The 26,840-nt window shown below is 39.1% G+C and overlaps 4 protein-coding genes and 1 long non-coding RNA gene across 6 annotated transcripts; 1 reads left to right on the top strand and 4 right to left on the bottom strand.

Moving 5' to 3' along the window:
- Positions 1-159: 159 nt before the first annotated feature.
- LOC125237679 lies at positions 160-4,561 on the bottom strand. 2 transcript variants are annotated; one of them, XR_007178360.1, is made up of 3 exons: positions 3,151-4,561; positions 1,095-2,864; positions 160-380 (listed from the first exon to the last, which is right to left on the bottom strand). XR_007178360.1 is itself a non-coding variant. In XM_048144820.1 (2 exons), the coding sequence occupies exons 1-2, from the start codon at positions 4,324-4,326 to the stop codon at positions 1,155-1,157; spliced, it is 2,886 nt and encodes a 961-aa protein (XP_048000777.1). In that variant the 5' UTR covers positions 4,327-4,561; the 3' UTR covers positions 680-1,154. The 2 variants fall into 2 exon arrangements, 1 of the variants encoding a protein (XP_048000777.1); XM_048144820.1 differs by lacking the exon at positions 160-380 and having other exon boundaries at positions 680-2,864.
- Positions 4,478-21,430, bottom strand: LOC125238113. Its single transcript, XM_048145401.1, has 3 exons — positions 20,239-21,430; positions 4,555-5,029; positions 4,478-4,486 (listed from the first exon to the last, which is right to left on the bottom strand). Exons 1-3 carry the CDS (start codon positions 20,964-20,966, stop codon positions 4,478-4,480), a joined length of 1,212 nt encoding a protein of 403 aa, XP_048001358.1. The 5' UTR covers positions 20,967-21,430.
- Positions 7,121-9,611, bottom strand: LOC125237678. The gene is made up of 3 exons (XR_007178359.1): positions 8,902-9,611; positions 8,642-8,766; positions 7,121-8,263 (listed from the first exon to the last, which is right to left on the bottom strand). It is a non-coding gene; the product is annotated as an uncharacterized LOC125237678 (long non-coding RNA).
- On the top strand, positions 11,136-17,670 carry LOC125237677. Its single transcript, XM_048144819.1, has 7 exons — positions 11,136-11,351; positions 12,480-12,701; positions 13,188-13,454; positions 13,763-13,831; positions 13,960-14,168; positions 14,829-14,988; positions 15,768-17,670. The coding sequence occupies exons 1-7, from the start codon at positions 11,147-11,149 to the stop codon at positions 15,893-15,895; spliced, it is 1,260 nt and encodes a 419-aa protein (XP_048000776.1). The 5' UTR covers positions 11,136-11,146; the 3' UTR covers positions 15,896-17,670.
- LOC125238112 lies at positions 21,034-24,621 on the bottom strand. Its single transcript, XM_048145400.1, has 3 exons — positions 23,538-24,621; positions 21,377-22,310; positions 21,034-21,090 (listed from the first exon to the last, which is right to left on the bottom strand). Exons 2-3 carry the CDS (start codon positions 22,274-22,276, stop codon positions 21,034-21,036), a joined length of 957 nt encoding a protein of 318 aa, XP_048001357.1. The 5' UTR covers positions 22,277-22,310; positions 23,538-24,621.
- Between the last annotated feature and the right edge of the window lie 2,219 nt (positions 24,622-26,840).

The following is a 26,840-nucleotide window of genomic DNA, read 5'->3' as shown; positions in this document are numbered from 1 at the left end:
CATCCATGCGTTGCATCGCGCCCGATGACGAACCGGAGATCGGTACTTGTAGAGTAATTTTTCATATAATGAAAAGCAAAGAGCATTGAATCACTACGTTTTATGAAAAGGAAAAATATATATAAAACAGTGCCGTAAAGGGTTTTGTGGCCGACTCTCCCCCAACCACGTACGGTATATAAATAAGACCGTAAAAGGGGAAAGGCGGCCACTAATATATTAATGTGGGGGTGTAGGGGTAACAGAATGCTTAGCATACATACATTCATCTCCTATGAAGGATTCTTTGTCCTCGCTCTCTCTGATCCACTTCTCCTGGGCCAGGGGAGCTTCAATCTGCTTCGCTTTACTTATGGCGGCTAGTTGTATACCACCGAGATCTGTGGGTTTAATTGCTCATGAATATGGTATTCTCATACAACCATCACCTACCATACATATACGATTATCTCTACAGCAAAGGAGAACCATCTTACCCGGCCAGACGAAGGTTCCAAGGACCCCCCCCGCGGGGAGTCCGCCGACACATCAAAGGTCGGATAACTCGGACGCCTAACATCCGAGCCGAGGTATACTGCCGCACATCGACACACCTCTAGCCGGGCTGCCGAAGCCGCCACGGCCTCTCGCACGCTGGGGCACGTCAAGTCTACCCAGGTGGAGTTGAAAGCTGGGGCACGTCAAGTCTTACCCAGACAGAGTTGAGAGCTGGGGCACGTCAAGTCTTACCCAGACAGAGTTGAGAGCTGGGGCACGTCAAGTCTTACCCAGACAGAGTTGAGAGCTGGGGCACGTCAAGTCTTACCCAGACAGAGAAACCTAGTCTGCCTTACCTAAGATGGTCTCAGGAATAGCTTCCACGGCAGGTTCCGTGGCAAGCTAAACTCATACGAACTTACTGTTCTTCTATTAAGGAGATCATTGCATAGAGAAACCATACCACCACTGCGAGCACCAAGTAACATAAAATACTTAGCTTTAGACGACTCAGGACAGCTGTGGGCTTCCTCACTGTATCTTACACTTTCATGCACTCGCACGCTTCGCGCCATACCGGGTTTAACCTTACTACTTGCCACGTTGGAATAACTTACCACAGTTCCACCCACGAGGGCGCTGTTCAGTGTTGCCGCTAGGAAATTCGTATTGTGGCATTAGATATTCGCGCCTGTCGCGACACACCCCGCCTCAGGCAGCAGCACGGCGACTAAATTGCTGGTCCATTCCTTGATCTTCTCAAGGGCTCGGAGAGCTGCCGCTCTCTTAGGTCTTGATTCTTCGTGTTGTCCTTCTGGCGTAACTTCCTCTAGGTGGTGTGACTCGGGATCATTCTGGTCGTAAAACTCGAGGTCGACGACCGCGAGTGGCTCTGGTTCGGACATAGACTTAGGCTTAGGCTCGTTTAACTCACTAGACATAAACTCAACCGCTTGTTTAGAGGAACACTTTCCCTCTACTGGCGAGGCATGAGGCTGTACTTCTTCTTGCTGATCTCTAACTTCATGAGTGAATCTCTGCTCAGATGAAGGCTCAGCAACGTCGTTGAGGGATTCCACTGTCTGGTCATCCTTGCCTGATGGACGTGGAAGATCAGGAAGCTGCACCGGTTCTTCAACACTTTCGTCATAAGATGATGTTTGTTTGCACTGCTCTTCTCCATCTTCGATCTCTAGCGGGTAGAGATGCGCGATAGATCTTGTATACTCTGTATCTCCTACTCGTACCTTGGCGACCCTACATAAACCGTCGGCGCCTTCCTTTAAAGATACTATTTTCCCAACTTTCCAATTTATCCTGTTCTTCGTGTCACCTTTAATCTGCACGATTTGACCTATCTTAGGTGCTAACTTTGATGTTACTCTAGGTTCTTTAGGATGGTGGGAATATCTTTCTCTCAAATTTAGGAGATACCGGTTCTCAAACATCTCTTTAAATTCTCGTAGAATTATCCGTGCTTTCTTCCAACCTTTAATTAAGTGGTCCTTAGTCACCGTCCCTTGCGACGTTGTAGGATCCTTATCTGAAGTTTCCATAATGATACACTTTCCCATGGTAAGAAAGTCTGAAGGTTTTAGTACATGATCCGGCTCTGAATCTACGTAAGTTAAGGGTCTTGTGTTAAGAACTGCTTCTATTTCTTTCACCGCTGTTACTAGCTGGGTGTCATTCAACAAATGTTTCTGTAATGTTTTCTTCATACAGTTTTTAACTAAACCAACTAATCTCTCATAGAATCCTCCATGCCATGGTGCTAATTGTGGTATAAATTTCCATTTTATCTCTTTCTCTACGCAGTATGGGTTCTGAAGAATCTCTGAGAGTAACTTGTAGTGAGCCGCATTATCAGACGTTATTAAGGTAGGTACACCTCTTGCTGAAATCATTCTACGTAAGGCCATTAAACCTTCTTCCGCAGTTAAGTCCTTTACAACTTCTAAGTGAATGGCTCTTACGGCTAAGCATGTGTAGAGGCTAATCCACCTTTTACAATTGCCATTCCCATTGTTAACTAGAAGTGGTCCCAGATAGTCGGTACCAACGTATGTGAATGGAGAGCTATAATTGACCCTCTCTTTTGGTAACGCAGGAGTTTCCGGTAGTTTATATGGCCCTCCGTCATGCTTCATACATTCGGAGCACTTCCTCAAAATCTTCTGAACTTGGCTTCTTCCTTGTGGTATCCAGTAAGTTTCCCTTATCTTGTCTAGCGTGTGACTTACTCCAACATGCTTATTTTCTTGATGAGTCTTCATTATAATTTCGTTGGTGAAATCTGAATCTTTCGGTATAAGTATAGGGTAGCGTTTATCAAATGACCAGTCTGCGTGTTTCATACGACCTTTACACCTCAGTAACTCATCTATGTCTTTAACATACATACATACAATCACGCCTGTATCCCATAAAGGGGTAGGCAGAACACATGAAACTACTAAAGCTTCAGTGCCACTCTTGGCAAATAAGGGGTTGAAAGAAAACGAAACTGTGACATTGCAGTGACAGGTTGCCAGCCTCTCGCCTACGCCACAATTGAACCCATATCCCATAGTCGCCTTCTACGACACCCACGGGAAGAAAGGGGGTGGTGAAATTCTTAACCCGTCACCACACAGAAACCCGCCTTTAAATACGCTATGCCTTGTTCGCTATGTCTTTAAATACGCCTAAATTCAAACTTAGACTAGTTACCTTTCCTTCTACCTCTAGAGGAAAGTATTCAGCTTGAATTTCTTTCAAATTTAGTAACTGATCCGGCATCTGATCATTGTCTTGACTCGCTACTTCCTTTGTAGTTGTACTCTCCTCCGTTTCCATCGGACTAACATTGTGTATGTCTGGATCAACTATTTCCATCAGTTCTTCGTCTTCTTGGATCCCAAGACCCTCCCCAATCAAGAGAGAACTGGTTGGTCCACCGCCAGAAGTTGTTGGCCACGTCTTCGGATCTTGAACTATAAATTGTGGACCACTCAGCCATTTCTCCCTGTCCTCTCTTGAACAGGTGGGTCTGGTGCCGACGTCAGCTGGATTTAGGTCTGATGGAAGGTATCTGATCTCCAGATCTTTATTTGTTTTGATCTCTTCTATCCGCCTGGCAACGAAGGGTGGCAATAGCTTGTCAGATTTGCACCATTCTATGACGATCTGGCTGTCGGTCCATAAGACTTGCCTTACTATCTTCTGCTGGAGAAACTTAAGAACAAACTTTATCAGTCTACTGCCAATCAGTACTCCTAAAAGTTCAAGACGGGGTATCTTGAGACTCTCCTGATCCTTTATTGGTATCAGACGGGATTTACCAATAATGAAGCTTTTCTCCGAGCCGCAAACTAAAAAGACTGATGCTGCATAAGCCTGTAGAGAGGCATCGGTGAAACAGTGTAGTTGGTAGCCTTTTCCCACTGGTGTCTTCATGTAGCATCTGTCCACCGACACCTTCCTAATGGCTTCTAAGTTCTGTCGGATCTTGTTCCATTCTTCCGTTAGTTCGCTTGATAATGGTGAGTCCCATGACACTCCAGCTTTCCAAAGCTCTTGTAAAAAGAGTTTACATGATAGGGTATAAGGTACTGCATAACCACATGGATCGTAGATTGATGCAATAGTTTTCAGTATTCCTCTTTTCGTGACAGCTTCTTCTTGTAAGTTAGGTTTCAACTGGAGAGTATCCTTTTTGATGTCCCATTCCAAACCAAGTACCTTTACTTTATCTTCTTTACATGTATCAGAGACTTTCTTCATAAATTCCCTAGAATTCGAACTCCAATCCCTGAGTGACATTGAAATGTCTTGAAAAGATCCTTTTAGATTTTTGTAGAGTTTCATCGCCTCATCCGTAGTGTCGGTACCCGAAACAAAGTTATCCACATATATGTCATTTGCTTTCTGTCTGACTTGCTGATCTTCTGCGTTGGACAGGTGGTGCTTAATAGTCGCATTAAGCAAAAACGGTGATGAAATGACGCCAAATGGAACTCTACAAAACCTAAGGTATAGTAGGTTGTCTTGAGATACCGGTTTAGAGGTATCTTTGAGCCACAAGAATCTGGTTACATCACGATCCTTCTTGTGTAACACCATCTGTAAAAACGCCTTTTCAATATCTGAGGTTAAACCTATCCGATGAGTTCTAAATTTTATAAGTAAGCCAGTGAGGTCTTCTAACATGAGTGGTCCTCTGTACAAACATTCGTTCAGACTCTTGGTGTCTTTGCTACTCTTAGAGCTAGCATCATAAACTATTCTCATAGGTTTTCCTCGGTGACGTACTCCATGGAAAGGTAAGTAGTGAACGACGTTACCCGTTGACGTTCTTGAAGTAGGTACAACTTCTATTATACCTTTATCTAATTGTTCTTTAAACGTATCGCTGTATGCTAATAACGTATCTTGATTCATACGCTTCAATAAGCTTGATAAACGACCAAAAGCCATTCCAAAATTATTAGGTAAATCCGGTGGATAAGTTATCCAAGGCCAGCTTACCGTGTAACGATTATTTAATTTTAAAGTTGTATCATTAAAATATTTGATGGCTTTCTATGACGATCTGGCTGTCGGTCCATAAGACTTGCCTTACTATCTTCTGCTGGAGAAACTTAAGAACAAACTTTATCAGTCTACTGCCAATCAGTACTCCTAAAAGTTCAAGACGGGGTATCTTGAGACTCTCCTGATCCTTTATTGGTATCAGACGGGATTTACCAATAATGAAGCTTTTCTCCGAGCCGCAAACTAAAAAGACTGATGCTGCATAAGCCTGTAGAGAGGCATCGGTGAAACAGTGTAGTTGGTAGCCTTTTCCCACTGGTGTCTTCATGTAGCATCTGTCCACCGACACCTTCCTAATGGCTTCTAAGTTCTGTCGGATCTTGTTCCATTCTTCCGTTAGTTCGCTTGATAATGGTGAGTCCCATGACACTCCAGCTTTCCAAAGCTCTTGTAAAAGAGTTTACATGATAGGGTATAAGGTACTGCATAACCACATGGATCGTAGATTGATGCAATAGTTTTCAGTATTCCTCTTTTCGTGACAGCTTCTTCTTGTAAGTTAGGTTTCAACTGGAGAGTATCCTTTTTGATGTCCCATTCCAAACCAAGTACCTTTACTTTATCTTCTTTACATGTATCAGAGACTTTCTTCATAAATTCCCTAGAATTCGAACTCCAATCCCTGAGTGACATTGAAATGTCTTGAAAAGATCCTTTTAGATTTTTGTAGAGTTTCATCGCCTCATCCGTACCCTAGTAGCATTTATCGTTGGGGTGTCCTCGCCAACGGTTGGTTTATTGTTGGGAGATGATAATCGGTCTACCAACAAAGCCCCAACATTGGACCTACCGCATAGAGATTCTGTTGTTTTTCCCACACACGTGTAACATTGGGCCTACTAGCTTTACGGTAGGATAACTAACGAAGATTTTTTACCATAGGTAGAACATTGGGCTAACTGCATTAAATTCCACGAAAATATATTGTGGTTAAATACGCAGTGGGCCAACGATGTAATACCAACGTAATATTTTCCACAAACCGACAACAATGGGCCATCAGCTTCTACAGTTGGCCAGCCCACAAGGTTTATTGTGTAATTTCCCACAAACCTCTAACGATGGCCCTACGAGCTCTACGGTTGGTTAACCGACGATGAATTTGTAGATTTAGTGTACCATTAAAATGCAATGGGCCAACGATGTAATACCAACGTAATATTTTCCACAAACCGACAACAATGGGCCATCAGCTTCTACAGTTGGCCAGCCCACAAGGTTTATTGTGTAATTTCCCACAAACCTCTAACGATGGCCCTACGAGCTCTACGGTTGGTTAACCGACGATGAATTTGTAGATTTAGTGTACCATTAAAATGCAATGGGCCAACGATGTAATACCAACGTAATATTTTCCACAAACCGACAACAATGGGCCATCAGCTTCTACAGTTGGCCAGCCCACAAGGTTTATTGTGTAATTTCCCACAAACCTCTAACGATGGCCCTACGAGCTCTACGGTTGGTTAACCGATGATGAATTTGTAGATTTAGTGTACCATTAAAATGCAATGGGCCAACGATGTAATACCAACGTAATATTTTCCACAAACTGACAACAGTGGGCCAACGACTGCTACAGTTGGCCAGCCCACAAAGTTTATTGTGTAATTTCCCACAAACCTCTAACGATGGCCCTACGAGCTTTACGGTTGGTTAACCGATGATGAATTTGTAGCTTTAGTGTACCATTAAAATGCAATGGGCCAACGATGTAATACCAACGTAATATTTTCCACAAACGGACTTGGATTAACCAATCAGGAATATCGTAGGATTATCCAGCCTTTCAGGCCTTCCAGCTCCAGCATATCAGACCCTTACCATATATAATCAAAAGAACTCGTCAATACGGATAAGACGAATCGAAACTCGTCACGCAATATATAATTTCACTAACAAGATTTGGTTAACAGGAGATACACTGGCTGGACTAAAAGTAATAAGCCTAATCAAAAGATTGTAAATAAAAATAGTTTGATCGGATATTATGTTTTCATATAATGCAGACCGCTACTAGCTCTCCTTTGTAGAAAAAAATATTTCATCAGAATAAAAAGTCATGAAGTAAAATGTCATAATCATTTATTTCTCTACAATAATAAATAAAATCATAATGAAATGAAATTAAGAACTAGCCTAATCTACAATAGCTACGCCATTTAGGCATTGTACCAAGGAATGCAGGAGACATTTCCTCGTTGTATCGCAATGCTGATACGTTGTAGGCTTGTGGCGGTCATGAACTAAGTACTGTTAGGAATGAAATCCCATAAAGGACCGATAGGAACTAAATCTTTTTGCACGGTCTTAATCGGTCCTTATTAGGTCCTATAGTTCAGTGGGATCGCAGAGCGCTTGACTGAGTGAAGTGATAACAGACGGAACGAAACAGTAAAAAATGCCATTGGCACAAGTGAGAAAGAGATGAAAGGAATGTTTAAGGTCTAAATCTATGCGGGAAAATGAAATATTTTCTATATACAATAAACTTGGATAATATTATAGGTAGGTACTACAACTTGGAATTATATTCAATTACCAAAGATTGGAGAAATATCATGTGTAAAAGGAGACTGGAATGAAATGTATCAGACCTATTATCATCCCTGACTCCCAATAACCACTGATCTAAAGGAACTAAAAGACCAACTAGTTCATTTGACCGATTGACCGAGAGTGGAGTACTCTCTGTAGTGAATGAGCCTAGTTGTGGGAGGAAAAGTTGAAGTAAAATTAAGAAGTTATTTTTTATCATGCAGAAACATCTGCAAATGATACGTGAATTTAAATGTGAATTTTTCCATTTTTCCTTTAATTTAAAATTAACAAGGTTTTGTACTTTATTAGGAGCTTCCAGCTTCCATTGACTCTGAACTACTGTCAGAGTCATCATCATTAAACACACTTAAAATAAACGATTCTAGTTCTTCCGTTATTCTGTTTCTGGTTTTACACTGAGCTTCAATATTGAGCACATGATCAGTCATTTTCTTCCAAAGCTCTGGTGTTATGCTGTCAAAAGCTTCTTGAATTTTCAAGGTCAGCTGCTGGTATGCCAAAATTTATGCTTGTGACTCTTCTCTTTGCTGAGCTCCAGATTAGCTCTATCTTGTGGGCTTGTCTGATCTTTTCTTCCCTGGAGTACAGAAGATATCATGGTTAGCTTTTCTCTCAATATTTATTCTTTTCAATGTAGAAAAACTGATATCTGTAAGGAAACATTTAATTATATAAACACCATTTACATATACATTATAGGACATGTAGTACAGCTCCATCCATATATTGTACGGCCTGATAGCTAATTCAGTTTAAGAACAAGCAAGTCTTGTATAATATAAACCCAATACATTCTTATAAGCACTGTAGGTTTCACAAACAATAAAATTATTTTGGCCCTGCATACAATAAGTATAATCGTAATTTTGGTTGTATTAAATCTATAATTATATGTGTTATAGCAAGTCCATTTAATAAAAATTAAAATTGAGTGTTAAGTGAATCAACATGATAGTCAAAGTAGGTAGGTAACCTATGCTAATCTATTTTTGAAAAAGACAATTACTTAATTCAGTTTAATATTTACCAGTCATTGACGATATTTCCTCTAAATACTTGTTTTGACTGAGCAAATCTTTTCAATCAGCAAGTCTTTCAGCATCCCAAGATTTTCTAAAAGAACTTGTTTTTCTTCAGAAACGTCGAATTTTCCTGAAAAGAATAAATACACCGTTAAATTCCATCATTTAAAAAAAATAGATAGAACCGAAAGATATACGTATTTAATGAACTGTAGATTGGTGATATACTTAAACAAAAGTATCAAAATTATTATGATCTACTAACCTACAAATTTGGACACCACTTCTAGACACTCTGTTTTCCCTTTCTTCTTGTTTTTGTTTGCATTTGCATATCACGGCAAAAATATCGCGAATATCATCATGGACTCAACAATAAGTAATTAGATAGCTAGAGCTTGAGTAGCTTGTCATTTGTCAAAGTTATCAATGTCAGAATGACATTTTATTGGGTGTTGCCACTCAATATTTCATTAGACTATAATGTGACACGAGTTTTACTTTTACATTTCTGATTAGTGAGAGATTATAAACGTGTATATAATCTACACGGCCCAAACGTCGGGAATACTTATATATACTGCCCCTCTCACCCCGTCGTACACTCAGCAGGGCTCTATATTATATCATTTTTCTGTATAATTGGCAACACGCGATAATGGTGCCCCGCCCGGCTCTTCCTTAATCAGTGTTGCTAGACGGTTCCAAAAGTCACAATTTTGCTGACTTTTAGCCCTCCTTGGTGACATGGGAGTTACGATTTTCAGACAATTTTGGTGACTTTTCGGGCTAGCCTGAAAATCTTGAAATGTCACGAATTTATTTTGGAGAAGTGCCAATGCAGTATTATCTAATATGAACGTACCGTACGGTAGTTTACTAAGCCCATAAGCCTTAATTTGACCCGAGCCCGACTTCACATCACGGTTTATGTGAAGGAGTAAATTAATAGTTTGATTGTAATTTGTAATCATTATTTTATGTTAGTACGATGGTTAATTTTATGAAGTCTGTGATGTAATGCTCTTTGTACTGCAAGGTACGCGGTACGGCTTGAGTTCTTTAAAGTATTTTAAGTAATGTAAACATTCTAGACATTACTGTATATTATATTTATTTATTGCACTTAAAAAATAAGTACAAATGGTGGGCTTAGTGCCTTAAAGCATTCTCCACCAGTCAACCACTGGGTCAAAAAGAAACTATATAAGGATTTACTTTTTATTTAAATAAATGGCTACACCTGTAGTGATTCTCCGACATTTTTTTAGCCTATTATTGATTCGCCGACAACAATTGGCCGAATGCCATTTAGCAGAATAATCAAACTATAAGCTGTCACTTTTAGTCAAATTACGTTATGTATAGAATCTTAGTAATTTGCACAGAAGCGACAGTTTAGTTCGCTTCTGTGCAAATTATCTGAACTATTATTGGACAATTTCATTTAGCAAAGTAATATTTTCGTTTAGGCCACGTTTAAGTTGAATAACGTTTCACATTTGATACATCGTTCAAACATTTTCGAATAAAAGGACAATATTGTTGACTGTAGAAGCAAATAAATTAGGAATTTCTGATACGGTATCCCTTTGAAATTTTCATATTTTATATTGCAATTGTTTCATAAAAGTGACAGTGAGGTGGACTTATTACTTTCTTCTCACTCTCACTTTCGTAAAAAAAGTTTCGTTTTTAGGATTCTGTACCTCAAAAAGGAAAAACGGAAACCTTATAGGATCACTCGTGTGTCTGTCTGTCCGTCTGTCACAGCCAATTTTCTCCAAAATGTGTGACCCAAAAAAACGGACATGTAATTTATATAAAGAAAATATGCTATAGACAAAGTTTGCATGCAAGTTTAACATCTTACTATACATAGTAAAATGTTAAACGAAACGTGACTTGTGAGTCCAGGGCCCTGGCAACACTGCTTCCTATTCTTTTTCCTTTCGGACCTTGCGCAGCTTGGTGCCGGGCAGGCATGGCGTCGCGTCGCTTGCGCCGGCACCGGTGTATTTTCTTTGGTGATGTGAGCAATTAGTAAAGCAAGGGAAATTTCTCGTATTTGGCGTCAACATTCAGTGATCAGGTAAGTCAAGATGATATTTTTGGCTACCACGAATGTTATTTTGAGTATCTATCTATGTAGTGTGCTCTGTTATGATTTCTGCGTAATAAGTAATCAATGATATATTATGGTGCCTTCATTTAAGTTGTAATGAATAACATTAAGTCGGAAATACATTATTACACGCCACATGACGCGAATCAAATTGCAGTTTTTTGCTATTCACATAGTACATCCGACGCGTCACCTTGCTCCGTACACGTTTAAAATGGCGGTCATGGCGTCGCGTGTTAATAATGTGTTTTCGCCTATATTAACGGGTTTTTTCGGTTTTAGTGTGTGATACATGACAATAACCTCTAACAATAGTGTGCAAAAATACATTAATCAGCCGGGTCCACACAGCGAGGCACGTCCTGTATTTTTTCTGTGTAGCGGCATGTATAGCGTCGTTGAGTTTGCTGAAGATAGTGGTGGAGGGGTCAGTATAGTTAGACGCGAATGGCTGACGCCCGGGAAGCAGCGATGTCTGTGGCCGCCCCAAAAATTGATGACCAAGTTTAATAAATGTATTGATGGAACGATTACAGCTGACACGAATTCCTGGGAAATATTCGAAATAAAGCGTGTATTCTATGAGACTGGTTAGTGCGTGCTTGCATGCGATAATTTGTGAGATTTCTTCTACATCACAAGTAAAAACCAATCTTAATAGTTATTTGTTTTACAAGGGGGCAAAGTTGTTATTTAACCGCACGTGCCAATATTGATACCCGAGCAAGCAGAAGATTCCAATAATGAACCACAAGCGTAGAGAGTGGTTCAAAAAGTGGAATCTTGAGTGATACGAGGGTTTCAAGGCACGAATGCTAAACAAACTTTGCCACTGAGTGAAACTCAACATTTTTCACCACATCAACAAAATACTGACAACAAAACATTTAACTAAATAAAAACCATCAATTTATTAAATATTTATGATTCAAATTCATAATTTGTGAGTAAATTCTACCAGCCAGCTTAAGACTGGATAAAATGCAATTTTGCTATCCATTTTCTAATAACAAACTAAGCCTTTACCGGTAGGTGTGGTGAAAAATAAATTCCCCTCCAAGTTTTCTTTAAAAGTTATATTGTCTCATGATCATGAAAATAATATGCATGTAAGATTGGTTTTACTCTACCACCTGTTTACAGTTTTTAACAGGTAATTTTTTGAATTGTTTATCACTTCTTTAATTTAATTGTTTCTAAGGGAGACTAGGATTAGCTGTCCAACCTGGGTTAACTGGATTTAGGCCCACTTGCACCATCTAAGTTTAGCTAACTAACCCGGGATATGTCAAAAGACATGTCAAGAATGTATGGACTGGCTGGACTAAACCCTCGAGTCAGCCTTAGTCCATACATTCTTGACATATTCTGGGTAATTTTGCTAACCCTAGAATTACCTAGATGGTGCAAACTGGCATTTTAATATGACCTATATTAAAATCTAGATATTTGCAGAATCAGACATATTTTATAAGGTCAAAACACCTGGACATTGTGTAAATATTTTTTCTCAGACATTTTAGAAACCCAGTCAAATCATCTTTTTGCCTTGTGCCAAGAAACTTTAAAAATAACTCCCAGATGGCATACAAATAAAATATAACTGTGAGACCAGGTTGAATGGCAGCTTAAAAGAAAGTCGGCTAATAAAGTTTTTTTTTTACAATAGTTGCAACATTTAATGGACTTATTGGTTTAAAAACGTTTTTTTATTTTAGATAGTTTGGCAAAAGCAAGAGACAAAGAAAAACAAGCTGAAGAGGAGTCAGAAGTGAATAGTGATAGCAACGATGTATTTATTCGAAAACGCAAAAAGACTAAAAAAATCTATGATAGTGACAGTTGCAGTAATTCAGATGACAATAACATTGTATACCCTACACCGCCAGCTACCAAATTAGTATTTCCTGCTAAAACATCGGAGAGGGCATCTTGTACAGGTATTTTTTTTACCAGTAATTCTAAGAAGCAGAAGTAGTTACTTAGCAAGCTCTTTACAATAGTTGTTTGTAGATCATCTTGACTACTTGGTTTGCTTTGATATTACCTATTACATTAGAGATAGTGTACATTAGAAAATTGTATAACTTTATCCATGACTTATGTCTTCTCAACAGTATATTATTACTTTAATATATATGTTTTGAATACTAAATACAGTAGGCATGTTTATTTAAAATGAGGAATTAATCTACTGGTCTAAATGTGGTACTATTCGAACATTTTATTTTAGGTATAGTATTTTTTTTTGTTACAGAAGTTTCATAAATCCGTTTTTAATTTAATTCACCAGAGACTGGATTTTCGTGGCACTTTTGAGCGGTCACTCTGTATCTGTGCTAACAAAATTACTTAGATGTTTGTGTTATTGAGATATTTTGTCACCTAGTATTAAGGCATATTATTACAAGAGATTACTTTCACAGGTGAAAAATCAAATAAACATACTGTTTATAGTGATGATGATTATGAGGCTTATACTGATGAAAAAAATAGGACTTATCGGAAGCAAGTAACTTCTTCGGTGCAATCTACACCTGTCGGCTCAAAATCCCAAAAGCAACGCTCTAGACCGGTATATACAGAACTGAACAAAAGTGATGATGATACAGATCTGAGCATACGTGAAAATTCCAAGGAAAGCTCTGCGAAGACTACAGACAGTGAAGTGTCACAGCTTCTGCAAAGTCCAAGTGAGTATGTTTTACTACCTACACCCAACGCAAGTTAAAAATAAATATTTTATGGCATGTATTATGATGATCAGTCTTCATGATGATATGAATTTCATAGATTTATCATTATTTTTAAACTTGTTTTAAGTTGTTCGCATCAAGAAGTATGCATCAAGCCTAGTAACACAGTTCCTTTATATGTTTATGAGACAGTCTGCAGTTTCATTCATTTTAAGACTTGATAAGAATATGGTCTTTTAAGACTAAGTAGGTTAATATGACGACTTAATTATGATCACCTAATTTAAAAATCTTTTTATTTTCAGGTGGCCTGGATAACCTAGACTTGACAATAACACCATTTATAAATGAGAAGCCAAATTCACAAGCCTTAGGTGAGAGGAGTTAACTACTCTTAGTGCCATTCATAAGTTGCATCTGCATTTTTACCTTACTACCCTGTTGTAAATTTGAATACCTAAAGTAAATATTTGCTAACATTATATTATTATATTAATTTCAGATGTCATAGCTAAGCACTTAGCTCGAATTGAAGCTGACTTGAAAGAGATGCAAATCGCACAGAATGAGATATTAATTAGGATGCGATCATCTTCTGTCTCGATGGAACATTCACTGCCAGGGGAAATAACATTGCCATGTGAGGACAGCAAGGACTTGATTGATATTGAAAAGTGGATAAACGCAGCTCCCGAGAACAGAAAACTTTTGGTATGTCATCTATTATTATTACTTTGTCATATGTGACCATCCATGGCTAGAGGGTCCTCAAGGCCATGTGTAATTAGTATAATGCAATTTGTATTTTGCTCATACTGTTTTGAGGTATTTTTCATTATTGACCAAGGTGATGTATGTATAATTTGTTTAAGTAGGACGCGTCGACGCCTCACCAACGTAAACATTTTTTTAAGATATCAGTAACTACATATAAAACCGCTTTTGGTAAAAAAAAATGAATTCTTCTCATTAGTCTCATAATTTCTTTTGAATATGATGGGTATTGAAATATCCCCTAGAATAGTATAAATTTTATTCAAATCTCATGAGTAGAGCCTGAGCAGCTAACAACTTTCGGAACGGCCCTCGTACAAACACCTGACTAAAACTGCCGCATTGACATCCGTCTTCTAGTTCTTTTTTATAAAAAAAAAAATCATGTTACCTGATTAGCCGCGACCACACTGGCCGCACGTCTTGCGAGACAGTGCCTCGAGAGGAAAACTTCCGTGCTCATGCGAGCACGTTTGCCTCGCCCGAGCACAAATTTATGCTCGGCGAGATGGCAGCCCTCAGTCAGCTGTTCGAAAATAGTTCACGTAAACTATTTTACTTAAAAAGTTTAATTTACGGCATGTTTTGCATTTTCAGATAAATCATCTAAGCCTCGTGGGAGGTCCCAAGATACCTGTTATAATACGAAGAATACTGGAAAAGCTTTTTTCAAACAATTTGGCAGTTCTTTGTAATTGGACAGGAAAAAATAAGAAAATAGCTCTCAAGGACTTGGGACTAATAAAAATTATAAGAGGTAAGGGTCTGTCTCAGAGCATCAAACATATTTAAATATACCTTTGGGTTTAAATGGCTTAAAAGCCATTTTGGCAAAAATCAGTTAGGTATATAGGTATCAGCAGCGGCTGATCCATACAAGCCGATTCCCACCGGCTTGCCTAAAATTGATTACTTAGGTACTAGTAAAGTAGCTAATGTTAAGGTAGGTGGTTTCTTTTTGCTCAGTGTAGCAGAAATTTTCACCAGCCGCCGCTGATAGGTATATCATTTTTCTCACAATTTTGAGCTCTATCGATCTGTATTATAAGATTCATCTAAATACTGAATTAACAGCTAGCAGTTTTGCAAACTGGTCGTTTGTGTGATAGTCATTTTGTGATCAATAAGTTGTTAGTCAGCGAGTGGCAGCAGAAGATATGGATACTTGACTGTCTCCAATTTAACCCTTAAATGCATAGTGATGTATATATGCATCATGCGTTTTTGACTCATTTACAGCATGTCAAATTTCAAATTTGAATAAATCTTTGTGAAGGTCATGCATTTAAGAGTTAAATTAATCTTGCTTGACTTATATTGACCGGGATATAGACCGTGATTAATGCAACTGCGTCGAAATATCGGGACCTCGACAAAAATCAAAAAGGTATTCACGGTTATTTTCATTAGACTTATATTGACCGCAATATAAGTCTAATGAAAATAACCGTGAATCATTCAAAACTCTTAATCTTGCTTGCCCTAACTGACCTTATTGACCTTAGCTAATTGCGTATGTATTTACATCTTTTATAGACGCAGTGCGGTTGAACCAGGTTGCAGCCAACGCTACTGATGCTGAGATACAAGAAATAATATCAAATTGGTTCAGATTCACTAAAGACCGCAATGGAGGACGGGAAGCCCGAAGAGCCAAGCAGTAGCAAACACGGTGTTACAAAAAAAACAAAAAAACGAAGTCTAGCTCGTAAGACAATACAAATCAAACAAGAGTTACGTTTACTCACTTCTCATTCCAATACTGAACATGAATCACTCTTAAGTGCAGATCGCAGTTCTATTAGGGAAGATTACGGTACAATTGACGTAGCTTCTAATTCAAATATTTCAATTGATGACTATACTCAAGAACCCTTAAGAGATATTGATGTTCCATCTGATTCAGAGGATAATATTAATTCTTTTCTTGTATTGTGGTCTAAGAAACATAATATAAGTCACTCTGCTCTCAACGATTTGCTAAAAAAGTTGCAACCTTGGCATCCTTCTTTACCGAAGGATGCCCGAACATTATTAGAAACGCCGCGTAATGTAAACGTTATAGATTGTGCTGGTGGATCGTATGTATACTTTGGTCTTGAAATATATATAGTAGAAAGAGCTTCTAAAGGCACAACATCTAAAAACTACCCGTTCATGCAACGAAAAATGTCACAAAGAGAGTGTTCATTTTTATCAGTAACACTTAATGTCGATGGTTTGCCGATACACTCTAGTACTACTCATTCTTTTTGGCCCATTTTATGTATTTTAGATCAATCTCCCGACAAGCAGCCATTTATTGTAGCACTTTATTACGGGCAATCGAAGCCCAACAATGCTGCTGTATTTCTGCGTCCCTTTGTAGAAGAATGTTTACGGTTAGAGCAGAATGGTTTATATGTTAATGGAGTAAAGTTTGAATTTCGAGTAAGTTGCATCATAGCAGATGCACCAGCTAGGGCATTTATAAAATGTATCAAATCTCACAATTCCTTGCACGCTTGTGAGAAGTGTCAACAAGAAGGTGTATATATTGGAAGAACTGTGTGGCCATATTCATCTGAATTATCTCTTAGAACTGATATTGGATTTGTTAATCAAGAATATGAAGACCATCAGATTTTAAAAAGTATACTAACAGAACTTGATGTAGGGTTGGTCACTCAAGTACCACTCGATTTTATGCATCTAGTTTGCCTAGGAGTTGTGAAAAAAATGATTCGTTGTTGGATTGAAAATGGACCGAAAGAGTGCAAACTAAATATTCGCAAAATTGATGAAATATCTAGGCGCTTGCTACTCTGTCATAATCATTACCCTGCCGAGTTTTCTAGGCGTCCTCGGCCATTGAAATTATTTAAGTATTGGAAAGCCACCGAGTTCAGAGCGTTTGTCCTCTATATAGGTCCTGTTGTATTGCAGAAAATTTTCCCGAATGGATCTATTTATAAACATTTTATGATGTTGCATTGCGCGATATACATACTATGCAGTGAAGATATATCTCAAAATGATCAGTGGCGGTCTTATGCTGACAGCCTTTTGCATTGCTTTGTAAAAAATAGTCGAATATTCTATAGCGAAGAATTTACTGTTTATAACGTGCATAATCTTTTGCATCTGGCAGCAGATGTGTATAATTTCGGATCATTAGATTTATTCTCTGCATTTCCTTTCGAAAATTTCATGTCAAAAATAAAACGATTAGTTCGTTCACACAACATGCCTCTAGAACAAGTTGCTAAGAGGCTGGGTGAAAAGTCCAATTATAGTCTGCCTCAGAAAACAATTCCAGTTAAAAAGCAAGGAGGTATAATAAAAAAATCCCAATTTTTGACAATTGTGTACTAAGTACATGTCTTGGGGATTCATGCTTCGTAACTTTAAACGGTGATATTGTAGTCATTAAGAAGATAAAAAAATGTCCGAAGTCTGATGACTATATTTTGCAATGTAATTCCTTCTTAAATAAATCCGATTTTTATGTGGAACCAATCGAAAGTAGCAAATTAGGCATTTATAAAGTTAGTCACGGCACAAACAGAAAAAAAATTATCTCGTCACAGTTGCACAAAAAGTGTTTACTGTTACCCAACTTTTGTGATAATGATGACTCTTTTGTATGTATACCCTTTGTCAGCTCAAAGTTATACTATTAAGTATGGCCAAAGACTAAGGTACCGGCCACATCAGAGCGTCGCGTGTCTCGGGGCGTGCAACGGACGTCCGCGCTACGCCACCTGAGTGTAATTCAAAAAGCGTCTCAGTACATTTTGTATAGGAAGGACGTAAGGCGCGCCGCCAAGCGGCGCGGCGCGCGCCACGCCCCCGCCACGCCACCTGGGGCGCGTCTTACGTCCTTCCTATACAAAATGTACTGAGGAGACGTTTTTTGAATTACACTGAGGCGGCGTGGCGCGGACGTCCGTTGCGCGCCCCGAGACACGCGACGCTCTGGTGTGGCCGGTCACTAATAGAAGTATATGTACTTAATTAAGACCAGTAAGGCTCCATTAAAATTGTATTAATTGTTGATTTAAAGTATAAGTATATTTTGAAAATATTTTTTGTGGAATATTAAGTCATAATGGCAATATTTTTTTTCGGTTCATAGAACAGTAATTAATAATATAAGAAAGACTTTAAAAAGGGTCAAGTAGCCTATTACCACCTGCACGGGAAGCATGATCGCGCGATAGATGATAAAATATCAGGCCGTCCCTATCGCACTTACAAATAGTGCGATAGGGACGGCCTGCTATTTTGTGCTGCTACCACCAAATTGTTACCAGTGTACTTATTATTGTGTTGTACTCTTTCTTTAATACGTATGTCATTTCACACTGGTGTACAAATTTTTTAAATTAATTAAAGTCACAAAACTGACACAGACCTTTTTTTTTAACATCTTACGCTAACTGGTTGTACACACTCACGGTCTTTAATTGTTGAGCCATTTAGAGGCCACAATAACTTTGTTATTTCATAGTTAAGCTATGTCGTGCCCAGTATAAAATGAGCTAGAAATGGATCAACAATTTAAGTCCGTGACTACCCATTTTCTGAAATTCCTTATTTATACATCGCACCTTTAGAATTGTACCGACCTAACTTTTAAATACAACTTTTATGAGAATTAGCACGGTCGGTACAATTCTAATGGTGCGACATATTCCATAGGGCCTCCGAAGGAAACTCTTGAGGGTGCCTGTCCACTGGAGTGGAGCGAGGCAGCGGAGCGGTGAGCGAGGTAAAAATCCACCAATAGAATATCATAAAATCTCCGCTCCTGATATTCCATTGGTAGATTTTTACCTCGCTCATAGTTCCGCTGCCTCGCTCCGCTCCAGTGGACAGGCACCCTGAGAGACCCTAACGTAGGCCCTCCGACAGAGATGTTTATAAGGCCCTACGTTGATAATCAACGGATGGCCCTTCAGCTATTACCATTCCGTAGGGCCTCCGAAGATACTACCTGAAAGGCCCTATGTATGGACAAGAAACTGAGGGCCAACAGCTGTAACTATTAGGTAGGGCCTTCGTCGGAAATGTTTCAAAGGCCCTACGTGGAAAATCGAGTGAGGGCCCTACGTAGGATCTTCAACGTGGGCCCAACTTGTTTAAGAGTTGAATAAATAACGTTTAGCCAACGGTAGGGCCTCTTCTATAAATACGCAGTTGGCCCGACGTAGTTGGCCCCTTGTTGATTCTATCGTTGGTCCTTCTATTCCTAGGGGTGACACGCCGGACGGTTGGCCAACCTAAAGGTGGACAAAGGCCCAACAAGCAGCCAACTCAAAATGCTACTAGGGTAGTGTCGGTACCCGAAACAAAGTTATCCACATATATGTCATTTGCTTTCTGTCTGACTTGCTGATCTTCTGCGTTGGACAGGTGGTGCTTAATAGTCGCATTAAGCAAAAACGGTGATGAAATGACGCCAAATGGAACTCTACAAAACCTAAGGTATAGTAGGTTGTCTTGAGATACCGGTTTAGAGGTATCTTTGAGCCACAAGAATCTGGTTACATCACGATCCTTCTTGTGTAACACCATCTGTAAAAACGCCTTTTCAATATCTGAGGTTAAACCTATCCGATGAGTTCTAAATTTTATAAGTAAGCCAGTGAGGTCTTCTAACATGAGTGGTCCTCTGTACAAACATTCGTTCAGACTCTTGGTGTCTTTGCTACTCTTAGAGCTAGCATCATAAACTATTCTCATAGGTTTTCCTCGGTGACGTACTCCATGGAAAGGTAAGTAGTGAACGACGTTACCCGTTGACGTTCTTGAAGTAGGTACAACTTCTATTATACCTTTATCTAATTGTTCTTTAAACGTATCGCTGTATGCTAATAACGTATCTTGATTCATACGCTTCAATAAGCTTGATAAACGACCAAAAGCCATTCCAAAATTATTAGGTAAATCCGGTGGATAAGTTATCCAAGGCCAGCTTACCGTGTAACGATTATTTAATTTTAAAGTTGTATCATTAAAATATTTGATGGCTTCTTCTTCTCTAGTTGCTCTTGGGGAATCACTAATACCTATACATTCTAGTTCCCAAAGGCTCTTTATGTCTCCATTACAAAGAGGTGGATCTGGCTGATGAAGCTTCGTTTCAATGCAAGTCTGAGTGTAAGTCACTACGTACGACTCGTCTCTAAGCTGTGGTTCTGCTCTACCACTAATTATCCAACCAAGTGCAGAGTCGATTAGAAACAAATTGCTATCCAGTTGTACCTTTTTCTCGTAAGTTATGTTGCAGTAATATTCGTTTCCAACCAAGATCTGTACAGGTCCGCTTAGCGACCCGTCGTCCGCTAGTGTATATGACTCCGGTAAGTTCTTCATCTTGACATTAGGTATATAACCTCTGGAGATATGCTCTACGCAGTTAGCCTGTATTACTATGTTCTTGTTTGTTCTAGATAGTAGATGAAGGGTGACTATTGGGCTATGTATCTCTCTGGGAGGATCGTCGCCGAAGGTGAATACTACTAGATGACTCTCTTCTTCGACGGGAAGTTTTAATTCCTTTGCAGTCCGGAATGTTACATAAGAGCGTTGGGAACCTGGATCTAAAAGAAGCCTATATTTAAATTGTTTATTCTTATCATCTATGGGGCTTGCATAAACTGTTGCCGTTTGGAGTGCTGTGATTCCCTCTTCTAGAACCGTCAGGACTGACTCTTCTCCGTTGTATCCTTCTGAAAATTTAAAGGACATAATGCTCTATTATGCGGTACTTCTCCTTTACAACGGGCACACCTTCTCTTTCTCCAGCAAGCATTTGCTACGTGATTCTTACTGAAGCAGATGTAGCATCGTCCTGCAAGTCGTTTCTTCCTTTCTGCTAAAGTAGATGCTTCAGGGCAACTATCATTATAATGGCCCCCTTCGCAAAATATACACACCAATCCCTTCTTAGCCCCTGGAGCACTTCGCTGAGTTTCTGCCTGATCTTTGTTTGAAGTTGAAGTTTGGTTTGGTCTGTTTCCTTTATTGTCATATTTCTTGAAACCCTTAAACTTCTTTAGTACCGGTCTCTTATCAAAGCGTCCCTGATGGTTTTGTTTACTCTGGTTACTGTGTTGTAGTTGGGACTGGTTTGCGTATCTCGCACGTTTTGCATTCACATGAAGAGTCCCGACCGTACTAGCTTCTGTCTCTTGAGGGCGTTTCCTACCCGATATCCTTTCCACGTCCTCTTTGGCAGTGATGATTTTATCCAGGTGGCTTCTCAGTTCTTGAATGGAATCATCCTTAACTTTAAGTTTTATTTCGTATACTAGATCAGAAGGAAACTTCTCTAGTAGCATGAAGCGCAGATGGTTGTGGTTAATGTTCTCACCTAGTGATTCTAAAATCTTAAGATTCCTTTCGATTTCGTTGAAAGTCCTTCTATAGTCATCCGCACTGCCTTTGGCCATCTTAATTTTATATAATGTTGCATAGTGCGCGTCTATAAGATGTGAAGTTTTCCCGAACCTTTCCTTCAGTATCGTAACGGCAATAGCATAGTTGGTGCTTGTAGTCGCTAGACCGTCAATGACTTTTTTGGCATCTCCCGTGACTGAAGTCTTAAGATAAGAAAGCTTGTCAACATCCGGCAGGTTCCTTGCATCGATGTTGCTTCTGAAGGCATCCCAAAATTCATACCACGCCAGTACATCCCCATTATACACCGGCAGCTGGAGCTTAGGAAGTCTGCACGAGGAGTTCGCTTCAGTCAGCTTCTCTGATGGTTTGCTTGATGTAGATATCTGGTCAATCTTCACCTTAAGTTCAGCTAAAGTCTCCTCTGCTTGAAGTTGAAGTCCACTTATCAAGCAGATTTCATCAGATGCGGGTGTCGAAGCCAGCCTAAAGTACTCCGTCAGGTCTCCGCTAAGTCTTTTCAGTGTTGCTTCTAATTTACTGTATGTGATCTGAGCCTGCACTAAATTTTCTAAATTAACAGTACCCGGAATTACTTCTAAGTCCGTTGTGAGTTTGTCGTTAATGAGCCTAAGCCTTGCTAAAAGAATGTCGTCCATTCTGTTGTTTGTCTAGACCGTAGTCTTGTCTAGCCTGTAACGCACAGAAACAAACCCGTTTAACCTTAATTCCCTAATAATATGAACGGTCACACCAATAAAGTAATTTAATATTTTAGGTTAATTAACTTTTAATAACTCCACATATTATTTATTTTAATAATCTCAAAGTATTGAAATTTAAATCCAACTAAAAATCTCTAAAATCCATTCAAGTTTGAAACTAAAGAAAGAAAAGTCGAAGTCATTTAAATTTAATTAATTAAAACAATTGACTTAATTATGAACAGATGTTTCTTTTATTTGAAATTATTATGAAAGGAAGTAAAATAATAAATTTATGATAGGCAACATAACATACACACTGACATACGAATGTGTAATCTTTGTTTATCATTTATAGATTACAGCAGCCTAAGTCATGTCAAAATCAGTAAGTGACGTTGACGTTTATACACTGGTACCACAATACAAAATCTTCTGTCACTAACTTAAGCTCGCTTGCAAAATGATGAAAGTTAACGTTTTTATTTTGTTTATTTGTTTGGTTTATTTATTTATTAACTTTTTATTTTTACTTCACTTGTTTGATAGTTAATTATTTAAAAATTATTTAGTTTTATTTCACTCATTTGTTTGTTTAATTATTGGAACACTTCACGAAACACTTATTTAATAAATCTAAAAACACTTAAATGTCACCACAATATCCTGTAAAGAAGATGTTAGCTTATATATACACACAGCACAATTGTTATTTTTATAAACTGCAAACCCAATCAGAAAGGAAGTAAGTTGTATTTCTAAACTTCCAATAAGATGCATGATGAAATAAAAATATACCTAACTATATATCTTAAGGACCCTAGAAAATGTTCAAAAAGGTCCTTTCTAGACTGTGAAAATATTAAAATCCGCCATGTACATCCGATGTTCTAAACCGCGCTAATAAGAACCGTATTACCATGATGATAGGGTCCATTTTCATCTACTAAATATCACTTCGTTAATTTCTAGAAAGTTAAAATATTTTAATAAAAGAACGTAATAGACCCGTATTTCCATGGTGATCCTCATAAATATCGAAAGAAACTTCACTAAAATTAGATAATTTTCCTTGGTTGGTTGGACGTCCAAAGTTAGCCCAAACTTTGGACAACAATCATGGCCGCCGTCGCTCACTTCGAAGTAAATGACGATCGCATTCTCTTGTTTTAAAGAATTAAGTTGTATTGCTGCAATGTAGATGTTTAAAACTTACCGAGAAGTAGTCTTGTCCGGGTATTAAGTAGTCTTATCCGGGGGTTTGGCCAATTCCGATGTAAAAGTTGTTTGTCTTGTCCGGTGTGGTTGGCGGTGGCGAATTCACTGTACCTATGAACGTAAATGAACAAATTTTTGATGATCCAACTTATTTACACGCTCATCACTTCGTCGGTGCACTTTTTATTACAATATTTACAATGATTACCTGTATAATTTAAGGAACCTTCCTGTGGAACTCGCGACTGTTCAACGACCTTCCGCCAACGATTCAAAATGGACGGACGAGTACTGTACAACCTTCAATGTTGCCAAAGTCAACTTAATTCCCCCCCAAAATTTCGATAAAATATGAAACGAATTTCGGACTCTTATCGGTAATTCTCATAATAATTATATTGATTCCTTATAAATAGCCATACACCCGAATTCTTAAAACTAAATTTATAATTCTAAAGTAAAAAGAAAACATACGAAGTAAAATATAGAGTGCAAACCCGTCTTTACTACGCGCATATTTCCTATAAGATACTTATTAGTTATTACGACTATTATTTGTCTTCTTATTATACTCCTATAAATCAGCCAATTTTTCAATATATTAAACAATTAATATGTCATAAAATTGAATAGGTTACCTACTTATATCTAGGCACAGCTTGTTATAACTTAATTATCTAACCGTCTAATTGGAAAATTAGTTCTTGCATAAATTTTCCAAGTCGAATCCGTTTAGTAACCGATTTCTTCATCTTCTTTAGTTATCTTGATAATCCCGACAATCCGTACATTTCCGTCGATTTTGTGGGTAATCTTCTTAGTGTAGCAACACCTGCCCTCATCTGGCACCATTACTAGACGCCTTGCGTAGCCTATTCTTGCGGTTATGTTGGTAACACGAAGGCACTATTACACAATGGTATTTCTCTTAAAATTAAATTAATGAATATCATACTTGATAAATACAGACAAATGCTCCAATATTTTTTATTTATTTTTATCTCTGAATATTCTTCCTGATAATTTACAACTACATTCTAATTGTAAAATAAATCATAAATACATCCATAACGGAAACGTAATCGTTCTGTTTCCAGCCACCATGATGCAATTTCTTCAAGTTGGTACTCCGTACATTCCGTACAATTGATATTCCGCTTGTTACGCAAAATATAAAATATGACTTATTTACTCAAATTATCTTCAATTAATAAATACAAATGCCAGCCTCTTTATTTAAACGAGCCTAAATTAATGCCGAACCAGACTTCGTAAGAAAACACTTCAAACATATTCGCATAAAATAATATCTCGCAGCTTCTGTTACCAGTAGCGCCATCTATGATTTCTGTTAGTAAAGATGTCTGATTATATTGAAAATGTATGCCTTGCATTCTTTATTTATATTATAAGCCTTGATTCTTTATCTGCTGGATCCCAGCATCTCCACCATTGTGGCCGACTCTCCCCCAACCACGTACGGTATATAAATAAGACCGTAAAAGGGGAAAGGCGGCCACTAATATATTAATATGGGGGTGTAGGGGTAACAGAATGCTTAGCATACATACATTCATCTCCTATGAAGGATTCTTTGTCCTCGCTCTCTCTGATCCACTTCTCCTGGGCCAGGGGAGCTTCAATCTGCTTCGCTTTACTTATGGCGGCTAGTTGTATACCACCGAGATCTGTGGGTTTAATTGCTCATGAATATGGTATTCTCATACAACCATCACCTACCATACACAGGGCCGGATTAAGGGTAGAGCGAGTGGAGCGGCCGCTCTAGGCGCCACATGGTAAGGGGGCGCCAAAATCGAGAATGTGGAAAAATCCATACAAAAAATTATACGTTGCGTGGGAGCGCACCTATCACAAAATGGCCAGAGGAGTCGGAAATGAATCCACCTATTGAAAATCTAGATTTGTAATTCAGTAGATTAAGTGGAAAGTTGCACCACATTGCCATTCGGGCGCTGATGCTAGGGCGCCGTAAAAAGAGGATTCTAGCCCTTGACGAACCACGTTGTTGTGCGGCGAACGGCAAAGTTACGTCGCTATCCAAACGCAAAAATATAAGTCTAGTGTCTACCCGATAGTCCAAAGCGGAATTCCTCATAAAGCCAAAGGCGCAAAACGTCTCAGGGAGGAGCAAATTTGTGAGTCGCAGCTCTACAGATGATACATACATACATACATACAATCACGCCTGTATCCCATAAAGGGGTAGGCAGAACACATGAAACTACTAAAGCTTCAGTGCCACTCTTGGCAAATAAGGGGTTGAAAGAAAACGAAACTGTGACATTGCAGTGACAGGTTGCCATCAGCCTCTCGCCTACGCCACAATTTAACCCATATCCCACAGTCGCCTTCTACGACACCCACGGAAAGAAAGGGGGTGGTGAAATTCTTAACCCGTCACCACACAGGCACAGGCAGGTCTACAGATGATAAAAGCTTGAAAGTTCACGGATTCCCCGCTGGCGGAGAATAATTAATTGAGTCAATAGGAAAAAAAATCGCGCTCGCTACGCTCGCGCTTCTACTATTTATAATTTTCTTCTCTTTTAGTTAGGACAAATTCCGAATCTGACCCTTTAGCACAACTTGCCTTGTCGCGCGCGAGTCCATACATCACGCGCGACTTCAAGTATGGACTCGCGCGCGACAAGGCAACTTGTGCTAGAGGGGCTGCTTTCCTGACTTGGCCACTATAGTGCTCCATTTTGCTTGTTATTTCACACGTAACTATACTAGGGTGCGACTACGAAAGTTCAAGCATTTGTCCCTTTTGCACTCTGTATGATGAAATCCATAAATTCTGTATTGCGTTAATCTTCAAATTACGGCATTACTATTTAAAAAAATTTCGCGCTCGCTGCGCTCGCGATTTATTTTCCTACGTAGTGAGACTTCTTCCCAAGGGCGCCGAAACTCAAACTCGCTCTACCCTGATCGAGTGCACGGGCCGGCGCTGACCATACATATACGATTATCTCTACAGCAAAGGAGAACCATCTTACCCGGCCAGACGAAGGTTCCAAGGACCCCCCCCGCGGGGAGTCCGCCGACACATCAAAGGTCGGATAACTCGGACGCCTAACATCCGAGCCGAGGTATACTGCCGCACATCGACACACCTCTAGCCGGGCTGCCGAAGCCGCCACGGCTCTCGCACGCTGGGGCACGTCAAGTCTACCCAGGTGGAGTTGAAAGCTGGGGCACGTCAAGTCTTACCCAGACAGAGTTGAGAGCTGGGGCACGTCAAGTCTTACCCAGACAGAGTTGAGAGCTGGGG

The sequence above is a fragment of the Leguminivora glycinivorella genome, chromosome 22, assembly GCF_023078275.1.
Source record: "Leguminivora glycinivorella isolate SPB_JAAS2020 chromosome 22, LegGlyc_1.1, whole genome shotgun sequence".
Lineage (NCBI taxonomy): Eukaryota > Metazoa > Arthropoda > Insecta > Lepidoptera > Tortricidae > Leguminivora > Leguminivora glycinivorella.
This window is presented reverse-complemented; position numbering and strand designations above follow the sequence as displayed.

Coding starts and splice junctions, on each gene's coding strand:
- LOC125237679 (XM_048144820.1), bottom strand. CDS start 4,326: ATGAAACTCTACAAAAATCTAAAAGGATCTTTTCAAGACATTTCAATG. Junction 2,865..3,150: donor ATTTAGGCGTATTTAAAGAC/ATAGCGAACAAG, acceptor TATGTTAAAGAC/ATAGATGAGTTACTGAGGTG.
- LOC125237677 (XM_048144819.1), top strand. CDS start 11,147: ATGTATAGCGTCGTTGAGTTTGCTGAAGATAGTGGTGGAGGGGTCAGT. Junction 12,702..13,187: donor GGAGAGGGCATCTTGTACAG/GTATTTTTTTTA, acceptor TTACTTTCACAG/GTGAAAAATCAAATAAACAT. Junction 13,455..13,762: donor ACAGCTTCTGCAAAGTCCAA/GTGAGTATGTTT, acceptor TTTTATTTTCAG/GTGGCCTGGATAACCTAGAC.
- LOC125238113 (XM_048145401.1), bottom strand. CDS start 20,966: ATGTCCTTTAAATTTTCAGAAGGATACAACGGAGAAGAGTCAGTCCTG. Junction 5,030..20,238: donor AGAGAAGAAGAAGCCATCAA/ATATTTTAATGA, acceptor GAAAGCCATCAA/ATATTTTAATGATACAACTT.
- LOC125238112 (XM_048145400.1), bottom strand. CDS start 22,276: ATGGACGACATTCTTTTAGCAAGGCTTAGGCTCATTAACGACAAACTC. Junction 21,091..21,376: donor GTACGGTCGGGACTCTTCAT/GTGAATGCAAAA, acceptor CTACTTTAGCAG/AAAGGAAGAAACGACTTGCA.